Below are 18,999 nucleotides of genomic sequence, written 5' to 3'. Positions count from 1 at the left end.
CGTCAACCTGTGCATGCAGAACTGCAGCAGTCGCCCAAGAGGAACTGAGCCACACCATCGCCACCACGCAGAGGGGGAGCAGCCAGCAAGGTGATGAGGGGAGCCAGGGACCAGGAGGCTTCAGGTGGTGGCCCTTTTTCTCCTGCCTGCCCCCGCCCCGTCCGCCCCACAGGCCTGATCCGAATGACAGACCTCAGAGCGGCAGGCGCTGGCCCTGCAGGCCAGGATGCACCCAGACCCCCATCCGCCGTGGCGCTGTCCAGCGCCGCACTGACACACTTCCTGTCCACCCAGGTCTGGTCACCAATCAGCTGAGCCAGCACCCAACAACCTGGCCACCAGCTCCCGCCTCGTCCTCCCGGGGGAGGTGAGCACCTCCACCCAAGCCAAGGGCCGTCTGGTGCCTCTGGGGCCACCAGGCTCCACCGCCCTTTCTGCGGAAGCACAGGCCCACCGCTCACGACCAGTAGCCCTCCTGCCTTCGCGCTTCCCTGCGTACCTAACACAGTCACACTGCACGCACCCTCCTCAGCTCACGGCCACATCACAGTGGCACACGTGCCTCGTGCATGTGCATGCACGTGTGTGCCCCATGCACACACACGCACACCAGCTCCTCTGCTTCTCTCTGCGGCCAAACTCCTGCGTCAGCTCGTCCGAGCCCGCCATCTCCGCACATCTTGCTCCTGCTGCACACCCGCTGTGCCCAGCCTGACCCAGCCCATGTCTTCCCACCGCTGTGACTTCTGGGCCAGCTCCTCTTTTTAACGTTCTGTGCACCCGAGCCTTAACCCTTTTTCTCCTATATTTTCCTCATTCTTTTTATGGTTAGAAAGACTTCTATTGAGGGATCAGAGAAACAAAGCCTGGGCCTTAACTGTATATCTGTGTACGCGTCTTCACCTGGATGCATCTGAAGTGCACACTGCACTTCTCTCTGCCCAGCACACATGGGGCGCCCCACCCCAACTCGGCGTGGGCCCAGGCCGTTGCCCTCGGCCCCCCACGTCCACATGCTCGAGCCAGTCTGCCTCACCGGTCCATCGTTAACGCCTCCGTGCTCTCCTGTCGCTTGACCCGGGGAGGCGCTGGCCTTGCACTGCCTGGCCGAGGAAGTCTTCTAAACCCAGAAGGAAGAACAGCAATGAAGAATATGAACACGTTTCAGAGCGGACCAGAGAAGGCCAGGCCAGCACCATGCTACTTCCCACATGCCCTCGGCCGGTCGGAACGCCCGCCCCTGAAGAGCTCCGGACATCCCACCAATGCAACCTAGCCGCGGCGATGACCTCCCTGAACCTGTGCAGCGCTCTGCATATAGTTAAGTGACCCGGGTATGGAAAATTACGTAGGTAGCTTTATTTCCTGTTTTCACTTGATCTTAGCCAAAAGGCCGAGAAGCGATTATTTCCTATTTTCTTTCTTTTCTTTTCTTTGTTTTGCTTTTATTGTTTGTTTGGTTTTTTTTTTTTTTGGTACCAGGGATCGAACTCAGGACCTTGCGCTTGCGAGGCAGGCAGTGGAACCACTGAGCTAAATCCCCAGCCCTACTGTTTTTTGGTAGTACTGGAGATTGAATCCAGGGCCTTCACACTGAGTTAAATCCCCAACCCTTTTAAAACCTTTTATTTATTTTGAAACAGGGTCTTGATAAGTCATTAAGCTGCCCAGACTGAGCTCAAACTTTCGACCCTCCTGCCTCAGCCTCCCACAGGGTGCTGAGATTACAGGTGAGTGCCACCACATCCAGCCAGTTTCCACTTTCTTTGTACAAATAATTCCCCATCGTTTTTCATGAGCACTAAATAAACAGGGAAACGTACAACGAGAAGCCATAGCCACATCCTCGGTGTAACCACTCTGCCCAGGCCACAGGCCACCACACACAGACCTGGCACTGGACGGAAGCTCACTGGGGACTTCAGGGTTCTCTGACACCTCAGGCTTCTCCGGGAGAGGAGGCCCAGACCCAGGTCCAGCTTCTCCTTCTACAAAGGTGACAACACAATCAGCAATTCACAAAAAACTAGTAATATGTAATTCAATATTAATTCAAACAGATTTAGTGATTTAAATATAAATGTTAATTCAAATATTTGATTCAAATGTAAATATTTGAAAAGGCAGCACTCACATGACTGCAAATATAAATGAGTTATTTTTTATCCATTATTTCAATGAAGAAAAAACATGTCTGCTATTTAAATTTGGTGAAGATTTGGGGACACAGGTACGCTCAAACTCTGGAAATACAAACCAGTTCAATTACTCAAGAAATAAAAGTGCAGGGCTGGGGATTTAGATCAGTGGTTCTGCCGCCTGCCTCACAGGGGCAAGGACCTGAGTTTGATCCCCGGTACAAAAAGAAAAGAAATAAAAGTGCAAAAGGTAGGTCCATCAACTCAGCAATTTAACTTAAAGGAAATATACTAAGGAAAGAAATGGACGGGGTAAATGTCCATCTACCAAGATGTTCACCATTACCACTGACAGCAGCAACAATCAGAAACTAAGGCTATTACGGAATTGTCTCATGCTAGACACTTCTGTGTAAAGCAGTGTCATCATTCTACTATAATTAATAATATCGCCCAGTAACACACCTAATAATTACATAGAAACTTTTGGGGTCCTACCAAGATATTCCTTTATGTTACAAGCAATGGAATTACCAGTGCTTTTTATTTTTTCTTCATATTTTTTGTATTTTAAAAATGTTCAACATTGGCTATTGCCATATTGTTTTAATAATCTGAACATACCTTTCTCCATCTTAATAAAAAGCTTATGGGGCTGGGGATTTAGCTCAGTGGTTTCGCCGCCTGCTGCGCAAGCACAAGGACCCAAGTTCAATCCCCAGTACCAAAAAAAAAAAAGCTTGTGGGCCGGGGATTTAGCTCAGTAGTTTCACCGCCTGCCTCACAAGTGCAAGGTCCTGAGTTTGATCCCCAGTACAAAAAAAAAAAAAAAAGCTTGACCCAGCAAGTTACAAGCCCAAACTAGGACAAATTTACAATAATATTTAAAATACAAGAAATTTATACTTCAGAAAGTCACAAAAACAAATCAGAATTTGAATACTGGAAATATACTTGGGGCCAAAAATCCTGGAATGCAGTGTTTTCAGGATTAAAACATAAACATGTATAATACATGCACAAGATTAAAACTTAAGACATAAGTTAAATCTTAAATTGAGTTATGCTTCCTTGGCTCACATGCACGGGTGCAGGTGTACAGCAAGGTGTGGGGCACATGCTCACGTCTGCACACGCACACAACTGCACTGACACATCAAGACCACACTTACCTGCATCGCTGGGCAAGTCACCTAAAAAAACAAATCACATCAGAAAATTACTTTGTCAACCTGAAGATACTAAATGATCGGAACAGAATCAGAGGCAATGCACAATGCGTGACTTTGGATGAGGAAGAAAAGGGTCTTCCCCAGAGCCTCTTTTCTGGCATCCCACTGCCATTTTTCAACTACACATCATAAACTACTCCTTTCAACTCTACATCACAAAACAGCATATAAAACTAGCAGGAGGGACAGGAAGAAAATATACCGCAGAGACAATTAAGCAAATAGTGCAAATAATGAGACAAGCTGGTGAAGCCAGGAAGACACAGAAAGACCACATCAGCGGGCAGGGGATGGCTGGACACCGCTAAGCCCAGCAGGGCGAACTTCCAGGCCCCTGGCAAGGCAGAGAGGAACCCACCAGCTCCACACACCCCACAGAGCCCCAGCCCACCCACCCCTGCACTTCCGCCAGGGTTCTTTCTCTCTAAGCCCCACAGCTGGGGATAGCGTGGCCCATGCAGTCACAAGCAGGTGAGGGGCAGCACGAGGGGAAGGGTGGGCAATCTTGGCATCGCTCTTACAATGCAGGATGCACCTGCAGAACGGCCAGGTGACCTGGGCTCCATGAGAGCCAGGGACGCTGCGGGGGAGAGAAGGCACGCACATATGCACCCCGTCCAGACAGGGGCGGGGACCAGAAGTCCGCAGGCACACGGGCTTGCCTGGGGGAGGACTTTCGGTGAGCACCACAGCTGGGAGCACCTGCAGAGGGTGCTGGGGAGGGCAGAGCATGGGGCAGCCTCCAGAGGTCACAGCCCTCAGGTGACACAGCTCAGAGGTGGCAGCAGGGAGGGCCTGGAGGGCAGGCTCTGGACAGGATGGTGTGGAAACCAGCAACAGCTGGCAGGTGGCTTCAGAGGCCCAGGATGGCACATCGGGCAGCAGGGGCTGGGGCTCCTCTCAACTCAGGGCAGGACTGCTGAGGACCAGAGCAGGTGACCAGCAGAGGCAGGAACCAGAAAGGGATGCAAACCCAGAGCTCTTCCTTCAGAGCCCATGGGGGAGCTGGGGACACAGCCTGGGTTCACGGGGAGTGCAGGAAGGTAATGAAGTCCTGAGGCCAGGACCTGAAGGTAAGCAAGTGCAGAGATCTGTCTGCCCTCACAGCCCAGCCCCTAACCCAGCAGACCTCCTCCTTCCTGGCACACCCTGGCCCTGCTACCATGGGCCAATTTTCCAGGTTTCTCCCTTGCACTGCAGGCCTGGCCTCCCCTAGACCTAGGAGTCCACAGCCTGCCATCTTCTCTCCTCTCCTCTCCTCTCCTCTCCTCTCCTCTCCTCTCCTCTCCTCTCCTCTCCTCTCCTGACCACTTTCTCAGCCTCCCAAAGTAACACAACTTACAAAATCTTAAAGGACGACGTCTCTCCTCCTAAGGACACCACTGCTCTTGGGATGAAGGCCGACGGCCCTGACGTGGCCACACAAGGTCTGGCGGGACCTGGCCTGTCCTCTCCACGCTCCCTGCCCACCCTCACTGTCTGCACTGTGCCAATCAGCTGTCACCTGAACACCTGCCCAGTGCTTCTTCCTGCTCAGCTGGTCCCCTCCAGCCACCCAGGCCCCACAGCTGCCTCCCACTCCATCCAGGCTTGCTGAATGTTTCTCCATCTCATTTCCGCAGCCTTGTCCCACTTGTGTGCTGATGCCAGTGGGCAGGAAGCCAGCCTAACTGCTCGCCAACACACTCCCTGCTGGGCCGGACACATAGGAGGCCTGCAACACCCTCAGCCCTCCCCTGGGTGAGGCGCAGGCACTCTGCAGGCCTGGATGGCGCTCCAGGCCCGAAGACAGAGGCAAAGGCACACGTATCACACTCTCTGCCAGCTGAGAAACACGATGCTGAAGCAGAATTACACCTCGAGAACCTGCAGAACATCACAGAGAGGAAACTGAGGCAGACAAGTCCCCTTGGGCCCTGCCGGGTGGAGTGACTGAGCAGTGGCCCTGAAGCCAGTTTTGCAGCCTCCCTCCCTCCTGAGCACTGTGGGCCGCTCTGGCCTTTCTGCTGGGTCTGCCCAGTGCTCCCACACCACAGACCGGCTGCGTCAGCATCTGACACTGGCTGAGTTGGCATCAGCTTCTTCGGCCCCTGATGCGAAGCAGTTTTAAAATGGCCCTGAGGAGCACGCATGCGCACGCGGGGCTGGACACAGCATAACGCCTCATCTTCCCATGCCATGCCTTCACTGAGCACCAACAGCGGGAGCTTTGCAGAGCACATCTGGAGGGTTCCTGCCCCGCCTGTGGCTCTGGGCCTGGGGGCCAGGCTGTGATCAGATCCCACGTGAGTCCACTGAGCCACGGTGGAAACACACGCCCCACCTGCCACACGCAGAGCCACACAGACGTGGCCAGGGTCCAACCCCTCCCCACAGCCAGGCCAGAAGCCCACAGTAAGCGTATGCTACGGGAAACCAGGAGGAAAAGAAAAATACTTCTGTCACAGAGCTAGACATACTGAAAAGCCCCCAAACCGTTGTCTACCGATTGCTGACCAATGTTCCAAAGTTTAGAAAAACAGAAAAATATCAAATACCTGAGAAATACAGTATCTTCCTATTACAAAGCAAAAAGGGTAAGGGAGATACTCAAGTGACAGGCTCTGAATCAGGGCAGAACCAAGAGCTAGAAAACCAACCACCAGCAAAGGACCTAGGACTCTCCAGGAGGAAAAACTAAACTGGAAAATTGTTCCCATTCCTGAAGCCCAACCTCATAATTTCTTAGAACTATTCAAAGAAATAGTTTACATTGGAATCAACCTGTCAATAACTACCAAGACACTGCTTTATTTATGTACTAGAACTACATAAAACCGATGACATACAGTTTGGTGAGGAAATATTTTCATCTGTAAGAATGATGCTGACTTGAACAGCAGCAAACTGCCAATCACTTATGATACTTTATGGAGAACCACCAGAGAATAAACACAAACTATGGAGCTCTAAAGATAAACATAAGCTGGGAAATTATAGATTATCAATTTTAAAATAAAGCCCCCTAACAATTTTAAATTACGTTTGATTTTAAAGTGTCAAATGTGTTCCATATTCTACAAAACCCAGCATCACAATAAGCAGATACATATGCACAGCTTTGTCCACAAAGCTTTGGGGTTTTGTGGGGTTTTCTTGTTTTGTTTTATTTTGGCAGTGCTTTGATTCATCCTGGGGCCTGGTGCACAGTAGCAAGCATTCTTCACTGAGATGCACCTTCCGACCCAGATATTTTGCACAATTTTATCCTTTTGTGGTTCTAGAGGCAATTTTAAGTAAGCTTTACTAAAGCCCAAGTTCACACGAATAGAAAGAACATGAAAACAGACTATATTCCCCAGGAATACCACAATCCGAGCCAGGCGCGGTGCACACCTGCAGCCCTAGCTACTCAGAAGGCTGAGCCAAGCGGATGGCAAGTCGGAGGCAGCCTGGGCGCAGCAGTGAGACCTTGCCTCAAAACAGCAGAGCGGAAAGGCTGGGGATGTAGCCCGGTACTGGGGGTTGGATCCCCAGCACCACAAAGCGAAGAAGACTACTGCACACTCGATCCCTAGTCAGAGGGCATATGGAGCAGTCCATGGACAGACAACCTCAAAAGACTAGACAATACTTTTGTAAAAAAAAAAAATTAAAATTACACTGAACGGGCAGAATGAGCAACACCTTCACACAGTGTTACCTGGGACAACTCAGGACCAGGCGAGCGCTCACATGAGGACTCACCCACAGGCCGCCCGGCTGCTCCTCCCACCCCTGCCCGGGGGCCCTGGCCAGTCCAAGGGCCACATGCTCCAAGCAAGAAGGTGAGGAGCACAGTGTGGCCGGAGGGAGGGCAAAGCCAGCCCATCGCCACTGCTGAGCCCCTCGTATGCGGAGAGCCCACATCACTGCAGCCTCCTGGCGTACTAGTGGTCTAGGCAAACCTCCATGCCGAGCGGCTAAGGGTGACCAAATAGCCAGTGTTTTTATAACATGGAAAATCTCTGTGGAACAATTAGAACATAGTCTGGATTTTAGATACTGCTGGAAAATAATTTTGTTCAGTAAGACAAGAATTTTGTGACTGTGTCTGTTACACTGTATTTTTTGAGCTGTATGCTGAAATAGAAATAAACTGTCAGGATGTTTTTAACATACTTTGAGATCATTCGTAGAAATACACAGCTAGGTGAAGCCAATATAGTGAAATACAAGACCTAATCCACGTAGGTGAGAGGTAGGTGGATGCTAACTGCAATACTCTACTTTTCTCTTTTTTTCATAATAAAAAAGCTTGATCAGCAAAACAAAAAAGGAAACAAGGAATTAAGCAAAAAGAAAGATGTGGCTTAATGATCCAGAAAAACCTGAACCATCAACAACTGCCCTGAGCAGGGCGCGGGTACAGCTCACAGCCCACACTCCGCGTGGTCTCCGTGTGGACGCAGCTCGAGGTCTGATGAGAAATGAATCGCTCTCGCGAATCTTCAAGCCACATGCAAGCAGGACAGGAGCCAAGCCCAGAGGCTCCCTCCCAGAGAACACGCCGCGGCCTGGGGGCGGCGCAGGAGCAGGCTCGCCCGCCAGGTGGCGCCGGGTCTCCTTCACCTACAGCAAACTGGCTGAGAACAGTGCTGGTTGGGGCGTGGTAAAGACCAAGCCTGTGTTTCTGCCTCGCCTGCAGGTTACTTCTACGAAGTGCTTAGTAGATGGCCCAAGAACAGTTCCCGTTTACTTTAATCCGCGTCCCACCCTGAGCCAGTTTTGACTTGCGGCAGTCAGGTGAATTGAAACAGGGTATACAAGTGGCTGCCTGCGCTTGGCTGCCGCAGCCAGACGGCTCAGGCATGGGAGGCAGGCGAGGTGGGCGTCCTCCGAGGGGCACGGACGGACGTGGGGTCCTGCGCCAGCAACAGGCTCCCTCTCTGGCTTCACCACCGCCACTCCCTCTCCTGGCTGCGTGCCTGCAGGAGCCCAGACAAGAGCCCCAGAAAAAATAAAATAAACTCCCAGAAAATGGGGCTGAATGATAACGCGCATGCCCACGTCGGGGAGTGGACATCCTTCCACGCGAGCTACCGGCTCGGCCGGCGGCACCTCCCACGGCGTCCACGCGTGGCCCCAGGCCGGAGTGGGGGGAGGCAGCGCAGTGAACGAGCTGTATTGATCATTCGAGATGCTTCCCGGATGTTAAAAACTCAGCCAGCTGAATGGCAAGTCCCCAGAAAAATGCTAGCTTTTCCTACAGTCAAAGTTTATACTATTTTTTTTCCTTGACTGCAACAAGAATTCTAGTATTCCTCAAAGTCAGAGGAGATGGGAGTGCGTGATATTTCACTGAAGATCACTCCGAGCTGCGCCAGGCCGCGCTGCCAGCCTGGATACAGTGGATGGGACGGGACGACGCCCCGGCGCGCTCTGTAAAAGCCTTTATTGTGGGGACCGTCAGTGGACTGAAGCAAAGCAGGATGAAGAAGACATAAAAGCAATTTGTCACATCCACATTTTTTAATAAAATACCAACAGCAAGATTAAAGAGGCATCTTGACTTGGACGGTATCCACTATGCACACACCTTGTCCCTCACACACGTGCAAACTAGGCATGGGGCAGATGCTGCACACTGTACACATGTACGTTGTATCCCGCGTAGACACATATTATAAACATTGCCTAAGTTATACCTCAGGGCACATGAAGGTGAACTTAAAGCTGAGTTAATAAAATTATCACATAACTTCACAAATTATATCAAATAAAACGTCTGATCCTTAGTATAGTGTGCAAAACTGAAGAACATTAAAGCGGTTAAATGACAAAAAAAATTTATAACTACACTGAGATATAAATATTTCATATCAACGAAGTAAGGAATTTCAACTAAAGAATATATTTTTCTTACCTATTTCTGAAGTTGTAGTTTCCTGACCTGGTTCTTTATTTAATCCAGACACTACAGAGTCTAAAATTTTAGCTGAAATATTATCCTCCTTCCTTCCTGACATAAAATAGTTAACAACAGATTAAAATAGTGTAAAGACTTTTGTGTTCAGTTGCTTCAGTGGGGGTTCAAAGGGCGTCTCTACCCAGGTCCCCACACACTGCCTGTCCCTCACTGGTCCCCCTCACAAGTCCAGACAAGACTCCGCCCCTCCTAGCACACCCTCCCACTGGACCCCCAGTCCCCAGAGCATCCTCTCCTCCGCTCCCAGGGCTTCTGTTTCCTTCGCCAGACTCAGCCCCTCCCGTCTCCTGACCTGGGAACCTGGTGAGCTCCGGGCCTCTGTGCACCCCACGCCTGCACACGCCCTGGGGCTCAGCACACCATCCTCCATGCACACCCTCCTTTTCACACCCACCCTCTTCATACACACACGCACCCTGGACTGGCAGCCTCAAGGAGGCTGGGACTGCAAACACCCTGGGCTGCGAACATCAGGCTGTTTCACCTCGGGCTTCCACAGCTCTCCCTGAACACAAGTCCATCTGTCCCACCATCCATGTGCACCCCACCTGAGTGTTTCACACACCTCAGGCTCCATGCGTTCCAGAGTTCTGCACTATCCCCTAAGCCTGCCACTCCAACAGGTGACACCACCCAGGTGCCCAGAGCCCTCAGATGGGTCTTTCTGGCTCTTTTCCTTTCTAATAAGTGTCACCCAATCCATCAGCACAGTTGTCACCTCCACCACTAGAGACCCCTGAAACCTGGCGCCTGGTCCAAGCTACCGGCGTGTCTCATTCAAGCACCACAAGCTCCTCACTCCCTCTGCCTCCACACCCGCCCTGCAGTTTCAGAAGCAGGTCTTTTTAAAAGCCAAGTCAAATAAAGAAGTAAATAAATAAATGCCAAGTCAAATGGTCTCCTTCCTGCTTCCCCTCACACACCCACCTTCTGCTCGCACTTCCTAAGAACACACAGCCTGCCAGTGCAGCCCCTTCCTCAGTTCTGTGTTCCCGCCACACACAGAGCCCAGCCTGCCCCAGCTCATGTCTCTGCTCAGGGTCTGGGACACCCGCAGGTCCTCATCTCCCGAGCTTTCTGTCCAAATGCCCTGCCTCCTGCCCCATCCCTGCTTCTCTTTGTCTTTTTCTTTCAAAAGACTCATGGAGGCGGGGGATTTAGCTCCGTGGTTCCGCCGCCTGCTTTGCAAGTGCAAGGTCCTGAGTTCAGTCCCCAGCACCAAAAAAAAAAAAAGACTCATCAATGACTAACATGAATGTGTGGCTCTCCTTTTCCTTTATGATCTCGAATCTCTGGCAGGACAAGAAAAGTAGCTCTAACAGGCAGTTTCAGTCTGCAGACCTAGTGGAAACACCCGCAGCTGGCCGGGTAAGCCCTCCAGCTCTGCCCAGCAAGGCGGACAGTCCTCCCGCCCCTGTCCACTGTCACTAGAAAGCGGTGCTCTGGAGCGAGGCCCGTGTCCTGCAGGGCGACACCTACAGGGCCGCAGAGCACCAGGTTTGCTGATCACTCGACTCACGAACATTCACCCCACCGCAACATGGCACAGGCTCCCCGGGCGGCCTCACAGAAGGTTCCTTCTTGGCTTTAGCTTTACTGTCGCAAGAGCTATGCTCTTTTTTCAGAGGAAAAGGCTATTTTCACTGGTTCTACAATCTATTCTTCCTAACATGAAATTGCACAATGAAAACAGGTATTAATCCTAATTTGTGATGCTGCAGAGTTCTCAAACTCTGAGATTAAAATGTACTATCAGTTTCGGGGCCAGGGATTTAGCTCAGTGGTTTCGCCGCCTGCTGCGCAAGTGCAAGGACCTGAGTTCCATCCCTGGTACGAAAAAAAAAGCTCTCAGTTCCGCAAAAATTATCATATTCTTACCCAGGCTGTTTTTTTGGGTCCTATAGTGATTTGAGAGTGACTTTAAGGGTCCATACATGTCCAACAAATGTGGTGGTTCCACACTCTGCACCACACACACAGTCCGGCATCTGTGCAGCTCTGGGTACTGGACACGCCCACATGCCAACCCACTCAATCCCAAAGGAGTCACCACCTGGCGAGCAGGCAGGAAGACAGAGCCTACCAAGCTATTGGCAGCTCAATGCTTGCTGTCTCAAAGTCTGCAGGTCTCTGTTAATAAAATGTCTTAAAGATCAGACCAGGGCTGGGAGTGTAGCTCAGTGGGAGAGCACTTGCTTATTAGCATTGGGGGTTCTAAGCCCACCACTGCAAACAAATAAAAACTCACACACAGGGGCTGGGGATTTAGCTCAGTGGTTTTGCCGCCTGCTGAGCAAGTGCAAGGACCCAAGTTTGATGTCCAGTACCAAAAAATAAAAACCTTACACACAAAGAACCTGACAGCACAAGCTCACCGACAGTCACAGATGCAAATATCCTGAGTAATCAGAAACAGAGATGACACAACTATCTGCTCTGAAAACCCCAAGAATCAGCAGAACCATGAACTACTGGATTAGGACTGAGCAGCAAGGCTGTAGTTAAGATAAAATTACAGGGCCGAGGATTTAGCTCAGTGGTTCCCCTGCTTGCCTTGCAAGCACAAGGACCGGAGTTCGATCCCTGGTACCAAAAAAAAAAAAAAAAAAATACAATTACAAAAATCAATAGGACCAACAAGGCTCATTAAAAACAATGAGGGATGTTTATAGTGGCACAGTTTATGATAGCTAAAACTTGAAAACAGCCCAATTGCCCATCAACTGAAGACTGGATAAAGATGTGGGTTTTTTTTTTTTTAATGGAGTACTGGGCCGGGGATTTAGCTCAATGGTTCCACCCTGCCTCGCAAGCACAAGGACCTGAGTTTGATCCCTGGTATAAAATAAATAAATAAATAAAATGGATTACTACTCAGCCATACAGAACAAAAAACTAGAGACATTTATAGCTAAAGAGATGCACATTGAGGCGATACTCTTAAGTGAAATAAATAGGACACACATGTGTAAATACTGAATAGTTTCTCTGGTGTGAAAAACTAAAAGTGTAAATAAAGACTGAAATGTATAATTTATAACTAAAATAGGAAGAAAAGGTCTAAAGGAGTAGGGGAAGTGGGAAGGGAAGGGGAAAAGAAAGAAGGGAAAAGAAAAAACATGAGAAAAGGAAAAAATGGAAACAAAGTCTTTGTAAATAGGGAAGGATGGAGGGGGTGGAGGGCAGACAAATGGGGAAAAAATAACCAAGATACATCATGTACAGGTCCAAGATCCCAATGATGAATGTAATTGTATTGTATATCTAAAATGTACCAATAAAGTTAATCAAAAAAAATGAGGGAAAAACATAGCATTCCCAAAAAACTGGAAACCAGGTAAGCTATGGAGTCATCTCCCAGGCCAGCAGGCATCCCAGCACTTGCACGTGCTCCAGGGAAGACAGGGAGGCACCTGCAACTTGGAATCGAGATGTCCCATCGTGCTAAACTACCTAGGTTTAACACACACCCATTAAATCCTGAGAAAAGAGTTTGCTCACTTTGTGGGAGGTGCAATTTTTTGAGCGATGAAGTGACTATTAAAATTCATCTGGAAGAATAAGCAAATGAAAACCAGCTTAAAACTTGGGTGGAAAGGCTGGGGATTTAGCTCAGTGGTTTTGCCGCCTGCTGAACAAGCGCAAAGACCCAAGTTCAACCTCGGTACCAAAAAAAAAAAACTTGTGTGGAAAGAACTCTGATAGGAAACTCTAGTAAAACAGAAGACAGTAGAGATGAAACCACCACAGACCCCGGCCACAGAAGGTCCCACTGAGCAGGAAGGGAGGGATACAATGAATCAGGAAGTGATTTGGAAACAGCTGGTGAGGTACACTGAAAAAAATGAACAAACTTAGAGCCTCACCTTACACTGTGAATTAAAATAAGATTCATTTAAAAGATTAAATATAAAAATGCATGGTAACGCACAAACCTTTATGTCTCAAATCTCTGGATAAAGTACTAAAAGCTTCAAGTACTTAAAAATTAAATACTCAGGCCAATCAGAAACCAAACCAAACATAATCAGTGGAAACAAACACTCATTTAAAATAACTGACAGAGACTCACAGGTGAGGGGGCTCACACCTGTGATCCCAGCACTTGGAAGGCTAAGACAGGAGGATCACTGTGAGGTGGAGGCCAAGCTGAGCTACACAGTTCAAGAGCAGCTTGAACTACATAGCGAGTCCCTGTCTCAAAATAAATAAAATAACTGGCAGATATCCTTAACGCACAGGGTTCACAAGGCATATGCAGATGAAGCAGCAGAACACCCGGCCCCAGAGGCCACAAGGAGGCAGGTGATGAAAGGACAGGCAAGGGGGAGACATCAATAAAGCTACTGACACTGGAAAAAGCACCATTTCACTATTAATTTAATTTCCTGTTTTTCATCTATGAAACCAGCTTGTCATCAAAGCCCAGGAGAAGGGCAAGCTAGAGGGCACAGCAAGAGCAGCCCGGGGCAAAAACTGCACAACACCCACGCCCAGGGCCAGCGACAAGCCCTCTGGGAAGCGTAGAGAGGGGACATGGCTTCGGCAGGAAGCTGCACTCACCCTGCTATTGTTGGGGAAGGCGGAACTTCCCACTCGGGCCTCACTGCTGGTGAAAAACTCCAACTACTGAGCTCTCGCCATGCTTGTTTAACCCATACACTTTAGGAAAAGTTTCAGAAACTGCCACTGCTCCTTCATGCAGTAATGACAGGTAACTTTAGGCGCCTCCAGCACGAAGGAGCAGCAGCACCTCCCTGCCCCGCCTGGCTCTGCCCTGCTCCCAGCTCTGCTGTACCTGGACTCCAACCTCACACAAAGCCCAGGCCAGTCCTGTGAGCTCAGCTTTTCCCAGGACCTCAGGGATATTAAACACATAGCCGTCATCTGCCTCTATACTCGGGTCCAGCCTGCAGCAGGATGCAGGTTAATCCACCAGTGCAAAAGACAGGAGCCCACGGAGCCTGGATGCCTGACAAGTATTCCTGGAAAATGAAAATTCAATCACACAGCTAAGATCCCAACACACATCGTCAGCAAAGGGACGCCACTCTGCTCCTGGTGATATGACTCTGTACACACACAGCATACACTCCTGTGCATGTGTAAAAGCATTGTTTCCACAATTCTGTTCATTCCCAGGCAAGGCAGAGGAGCTGTGTTCTAGCCACAACAGCTCTTTGCTCCTAGCTGTTGTGAATAGGCAGAGAAACTGACCCGTGTTTCTAGCTACACACATGATCACTTTGCAGTACCTTCCACTGAATTTTTGGGTCTCCATTTTGAAGTTTTTGATGCCAATGATCTGGATACTCTGCTGGAAATCTCCACCTTAAAGAAAAGAAAATGAAAAAAGAATTAATGGCTGCATCACACAGCAAAACCACTAGCAGACTTATTTTTTAAACTCTGAGGAAGATCAAGTACTGAAAAGAGCAGCGGCACCCACAGGCTTTAAGAGGGACTCACAGCAACTAAGCACAGTGCAAGCAAGCACTCTGGACCTGAGAGCGTGGGCTGGGAGGAGGGCAACACCCCTGCATCCTGAATGCAGACCTTTGTACAGCTACAGGCCAGCAGCAACCTGCTGAGCACACAGGGAGGAGCCAGCCACTGGATGTTCATGGAAGACCTCACCTCTGCTGCCATTATAGCCATGCACCTGCTCAACAGCGAGACACGCTCCGGGAACTGCGCTGTGTCATGGCAATTGCCTCTGTGCGACTGTTGCCCAGTGCACTTACACAGCCTGAGGTGGCTAGAATGACTCACATGATCCAAGTATCCTTACACAGGCAACACAGCTATGCGATCGTGCAGGACTGTGGCCTACATGTGCCCCGTCACTGACGGAGCTGGGCCATCAGGACTTAACTACTCACATGTGTCTGTAAACACCTCAGAAAGAAAACTCGCCACCTGTGTTCAGCAGTGCACAGACCAGAGGAACCAGCACAGAGATGGCCTCACTGCTCCCCCAGAGAGCAGCCAGGGACCTCAGCAGCCTCCCAGCCCAACTCCGCTGCTCCCACCCACTCCTCGGTGGCTGAGGCTGACCCCCAGGCCGGCCAGGCAGCCACCAGAGACCCCTGAGGGACCCAGACCCAGACCCAGACAGGTTGGCAGAGTGTAGCCGGTCCTCAGCCTGGAGACACCATCCCTCCCGGGCCCACCTGACCACACCTCCCTCCTCTCCCCCAAATGACCAGCTGCCCTTTGTATGCAGTAAACAAAGGAAGCAGCCCATCCATCCTGCCATCTTGCCGGGGCAAACCACTTAAATCACCTCTTCCAGCAAGGTAAGGCGGGACTGCTACGTGTGAGCCCAGGGGACGAGGAGAGGACGGAGTGTTCACCAAAGCAGCTCAGCTGTGAGCAGCGGCTCTCCCAACAGTGCCCACCTCAGAGTTTACCTCTGCTTCCGCTTTGGAGTCTTTGACAGCTTCATCTGACGGCTTCTTAGGCATCTCCCCTGAGCTTGCTGACTGTAAAAAAATTCAAACTTTAGAATTACCAAATCTGTAACATTCAGAAAAGTATAACGTCTAGAAGACACTAAGATCTGGCCCATAACACTGACCCGCTCTGCTCCAGGTCTATCCTGCAGCCTCACCCTGCTTGGACTTCTGACTTCCAAGCAAACAGCAAGAGGTCACTTTCCCTGGAGGACATCAAATGCTCCTGCCTCTCGGCAAACTGTGGGGAATACAATTCCTACAATCCCTGCGATCCCTAGGATCCCTAGGGTCCCTACGTCAAGAGGCACCTTTAGGAAGCACATCCCAGTGAAAGGCTGGAGCTAGGAAGCACAGGACGGAGTGAACATGAATGCCCAGTGCCACCGGGAGGTGCTCTTCCTTCTGACGGCTGGGCCTCTCCTGCTGGGGGTGACGCTAGAATGGGGTGGTTCTTTTTCTTTTTGGTACCAGGGATCAAACTCGGAACCTTGCGCCTTCGAGGCAGGCAACAGAGCGACTGAGCTAAATCCCCAGCCCAGGGGCACTTCTCAATAAGCAATCTGCAGGCTTTAGTCAGGAAAGCACCTTCATGAACCTCGAGAATGCTGCAAACATCAATTTACACCTTCAATCAGTTCGGAAAAGACCCATCTGGTAGAAGGGGACAGAGTGCCATCAACGAGACATCAACACTGAAAGTCCTCAAGTTAGCAGCGACTGTACAAACCATCCCCCAATTACCCAGCTAGGTGTCGCCTGGCATCTGCCACCCAAGGCAACTTCGATCCTCCTGACTCCTGCATCCACCTTTGCACTCACCCTCCTCATGGAACCCTGAGGCAGCCGAGCATCACCTGACGATGCTTGTCTGGGCAGGAGAGACAGACACAGGAAGAGCCAGCGACTTGGCCAGAGTGTGGGGTGGGTGTACCAAGGTGGATGGGCCCAGAGCTCAGTCCGCACCAAGCACCTGGAGCTAGGGTCTCGGGAGGCATGTCACGGCTCACAACTCACAACTCGAAGTGCTTCTGACAGAGACCTCGAGGCACCTCCCAGGCTACGGCACTGGAAGAGCTCAAACAGACTCCAGGGAAGATCTGAGCAAGGCTGACCACTCAGTCATGGTCTCCGATCCTTCCAAACAAAACCACCATCCACACCTGGCTCTACGTCCCTGGACACCAGCCTGACCACACTGCTCTCTGGAGTCATCTCTCTGTGCAGACAACTCGTCACTGTGCCGGGACTTCGCTGAACCTAACGGGTGCTGACCTGAGGGCTCCCATAGGCTGTTCTGCTCTGCACTGCCCTCCGAGGCCCGGCACTGTGCTGCCCTGCGCTGCTCTGCTCGAGGGCCGCTTCCCAAAAGCAAGTCTCAGGCAGCTGCAGTGAGGGAGGGGCTGACACTGTGGTGTCTAAAGCTCACTAAGAAGGGCCAGGCTCTTAGAACAAAGACCACAGTGGGTTCTTCCAGGAGGTGCACGGGGGAAGTGGCACCTTACAGGAAAGGCCCCAAAGCTCACGGAACACTAAACTCAGCCCCTAACAAACCACAGCAGTCTTTTGATCCAGCCCCCCTCTCTCCTTGTGACGGGCCTCCACAGAAAGACCAGAGCACAGGCTTCGGGCAGGGGACCCTGTGGAGCCTGCTCCTCTCCCAGCACTCACACTCTGGGACGCACTGCTGCAGAGCAAGGTGGCTGTCCTCAGGGAGAGGGTGGGGGGTCCACCCGGGCCCTGCCCTCACCAGCTGGCCGTGCCAGGCAGCAGGGCACATCAGGAACTGTCCAAACCTCCGCCTCTTCCAGCCACAACTGCAGACGAGAGCTCAGGTCCCACAAGAAGGCCGTCTGGGAAACCAGTTCTGATGGCCAGGATGAGTCCCAAAGCAACTGGTACATTTCAAAAGCACAGTTCGAAACCAAAAGGATTTCCTGGCCAATCCTAAAGTTACCCAGAAACTGCACTGAACAAGAATTACAGCCAACTGAGGTCTTGTGGCACTTACCTGCAAATACCTAAAGGCCTGTGGGAGGAGTCCCAGCCCTTACAGATGGCGATGTCCCTGCTGCACATGGGGCCACACCCGCTCAGACTCAGCCTGTGGCTGGCAACTCTGCTTACAGCGCCCCGACTCCCAACCTCCAGAAACCACACACTCATCGGGCCAGATGAAGACAAGGGCATCTGGGCAAACGAGCTCAAACCCTGGAAAACGTCACTTTTCCTACAAGCCTGGCAGGGAGTCATGTTCTAAATTAGCACCTAATGCTACTTCTCCCAAATTAGATCAGAATTCCATACAAAGAGGCCTCATACACCTCTATCAAGCGGTCGGTTCCACTTAGTGCTTCACGATCTGAAAACTCCTACCATCCCCATGCAATTCCTTCACCAAATTTTTACTGTAGACCTACTATGTGCCTGAAACTCTACAGGGCTGGGAAGATTCAACAGTGGACAGACGAGTGACAAATCCAGCTTCCGCGCAGATGGATGTAACGTGGGAACTGGCTAAACGCTTACTGAGTACACCTTAATAACTGGCTGAACAAAAAACTGCTATTAATGAATTAAGAAAAGAAACCGGTGTCTCCTTGGGTTACTACTCGGAATCCAAAATTGCCATAATTTTAGATTGACATCAAAGAGAACCAGCTTCCTCCACCTTGTAAAAAGGACAGAGGTCACTTCAGAGAGACACCCAGGCTACAGCGCCGGGGCGACTCACCTTCTTCCCTGGCCGGTCCCGCTCGCCGCTCTTCTCCCTGTCGGGGGCCCTGGAGGGCGGCCTGTGCGTGTGCGCTGCGCCTCTGGCTCCCACATGCTCCCGGTCTCCGCCCCTGTCCAGGTCGCGCTCTTGGTCCAGGCCCTGCAATCTCTCCTGCTCCTTCCTGCCCTCGCTCCTCCTCCCTCCCTCCTCTTCCCGGTCCAGCTCTTTGTCCTGGTCCTTGTTGCCTCTGCCCTTGTCCCGCTCCCGGTCCTGCTTGGCCCTGTTTCTGGCTCTCTCTCTCTCCCCTTCTCTGAGCTTGTCCCTCTCAGGGTCTCTATGTCGGTCTCCGTCGCTCTCCTTCATCTTCTCCTTGTCCCTTTCTCTGTCCCTTGGTTTGCTCTCTTCCTTCGGTTCTTCCTTCTGTTTTTCACCTCTGCTTGTACTTTTTTCTTTTACTTCGGAGTTTCTTCTGTCCTAAAAATATACACGCATGAGTTATAAATGATTCCCC

General features: G+C 50.8%; 1 protein-coding gene across 6 annotated transcripts in view; it reads right to left on the bottom strand.

Moving 5' to 3' along the window:
- Ift54 (intraflagellar transport 54) overlaps positions 1-18,999 on the bottom strand; it is a 45,144-nt gene that overhangs the window by 20,108 nt on the left and 6,037 nt on the right. For 3 of the 6 annotated variants that reach the window (XR_015450619.1, XM_004868408.4, XM_087209553.1), the window contains exons 5-10: positions 18,507-18,962; positions 15,719-15,802; positions 14,573-14,648; positions 3,311-3,331; positions 1,892-1,988; positions 1,037-1,120 (exon numbers count right to left, since the gene is read on the bottom strand). Coding sequence is in view for 5 of the 6 variants with exons in the window: in XM_004868408.4 (XP_004868465.2) it covers positions 1,037-1,120; positions 1,892-1,988; positions 3,311-3,331; positions 14,573-14,648; positions 15,719-15,802; positions 18,507-18,962 (818 nt within the window). In the remaining variant the exon portion in view is untranslated. The remainder of the gene's footprint in view (positions 1-1,036; positions 1,121-1,891; positions 1,989-3,310; positions 3,332-14,572; positions 14,649-15,718; positions 15,803-18,506; positions 18,963-18,999) is intronic. The other 3 variants (XM_004868409.4, XM_004868410.4, XM_021247319.2) reach the window with 3 other exon arrangements.

This window comes from Heterocephalus glaber, unplaced genomic scaffold, assembly GCF_053883595.1.
Source record: "Heterocephalus glaber isolate CG9 unplaced genomic scaffold, H.glaber_assembly_v1.0 deba00001004, whole genome shotgun sequence".
Classification (NCBI taxonomy): Eukaryota; Metazoa; Chordata; class Mammalia; order Rodentia; family Bathyergidae; genus Heterocephalus; species Heterocephalus glaber.
The sequence above is the reverse complement of the archived record's forward strand: the minus strand, read 5'-3'. Positions and strand labels throughout refer to the sequence as shown.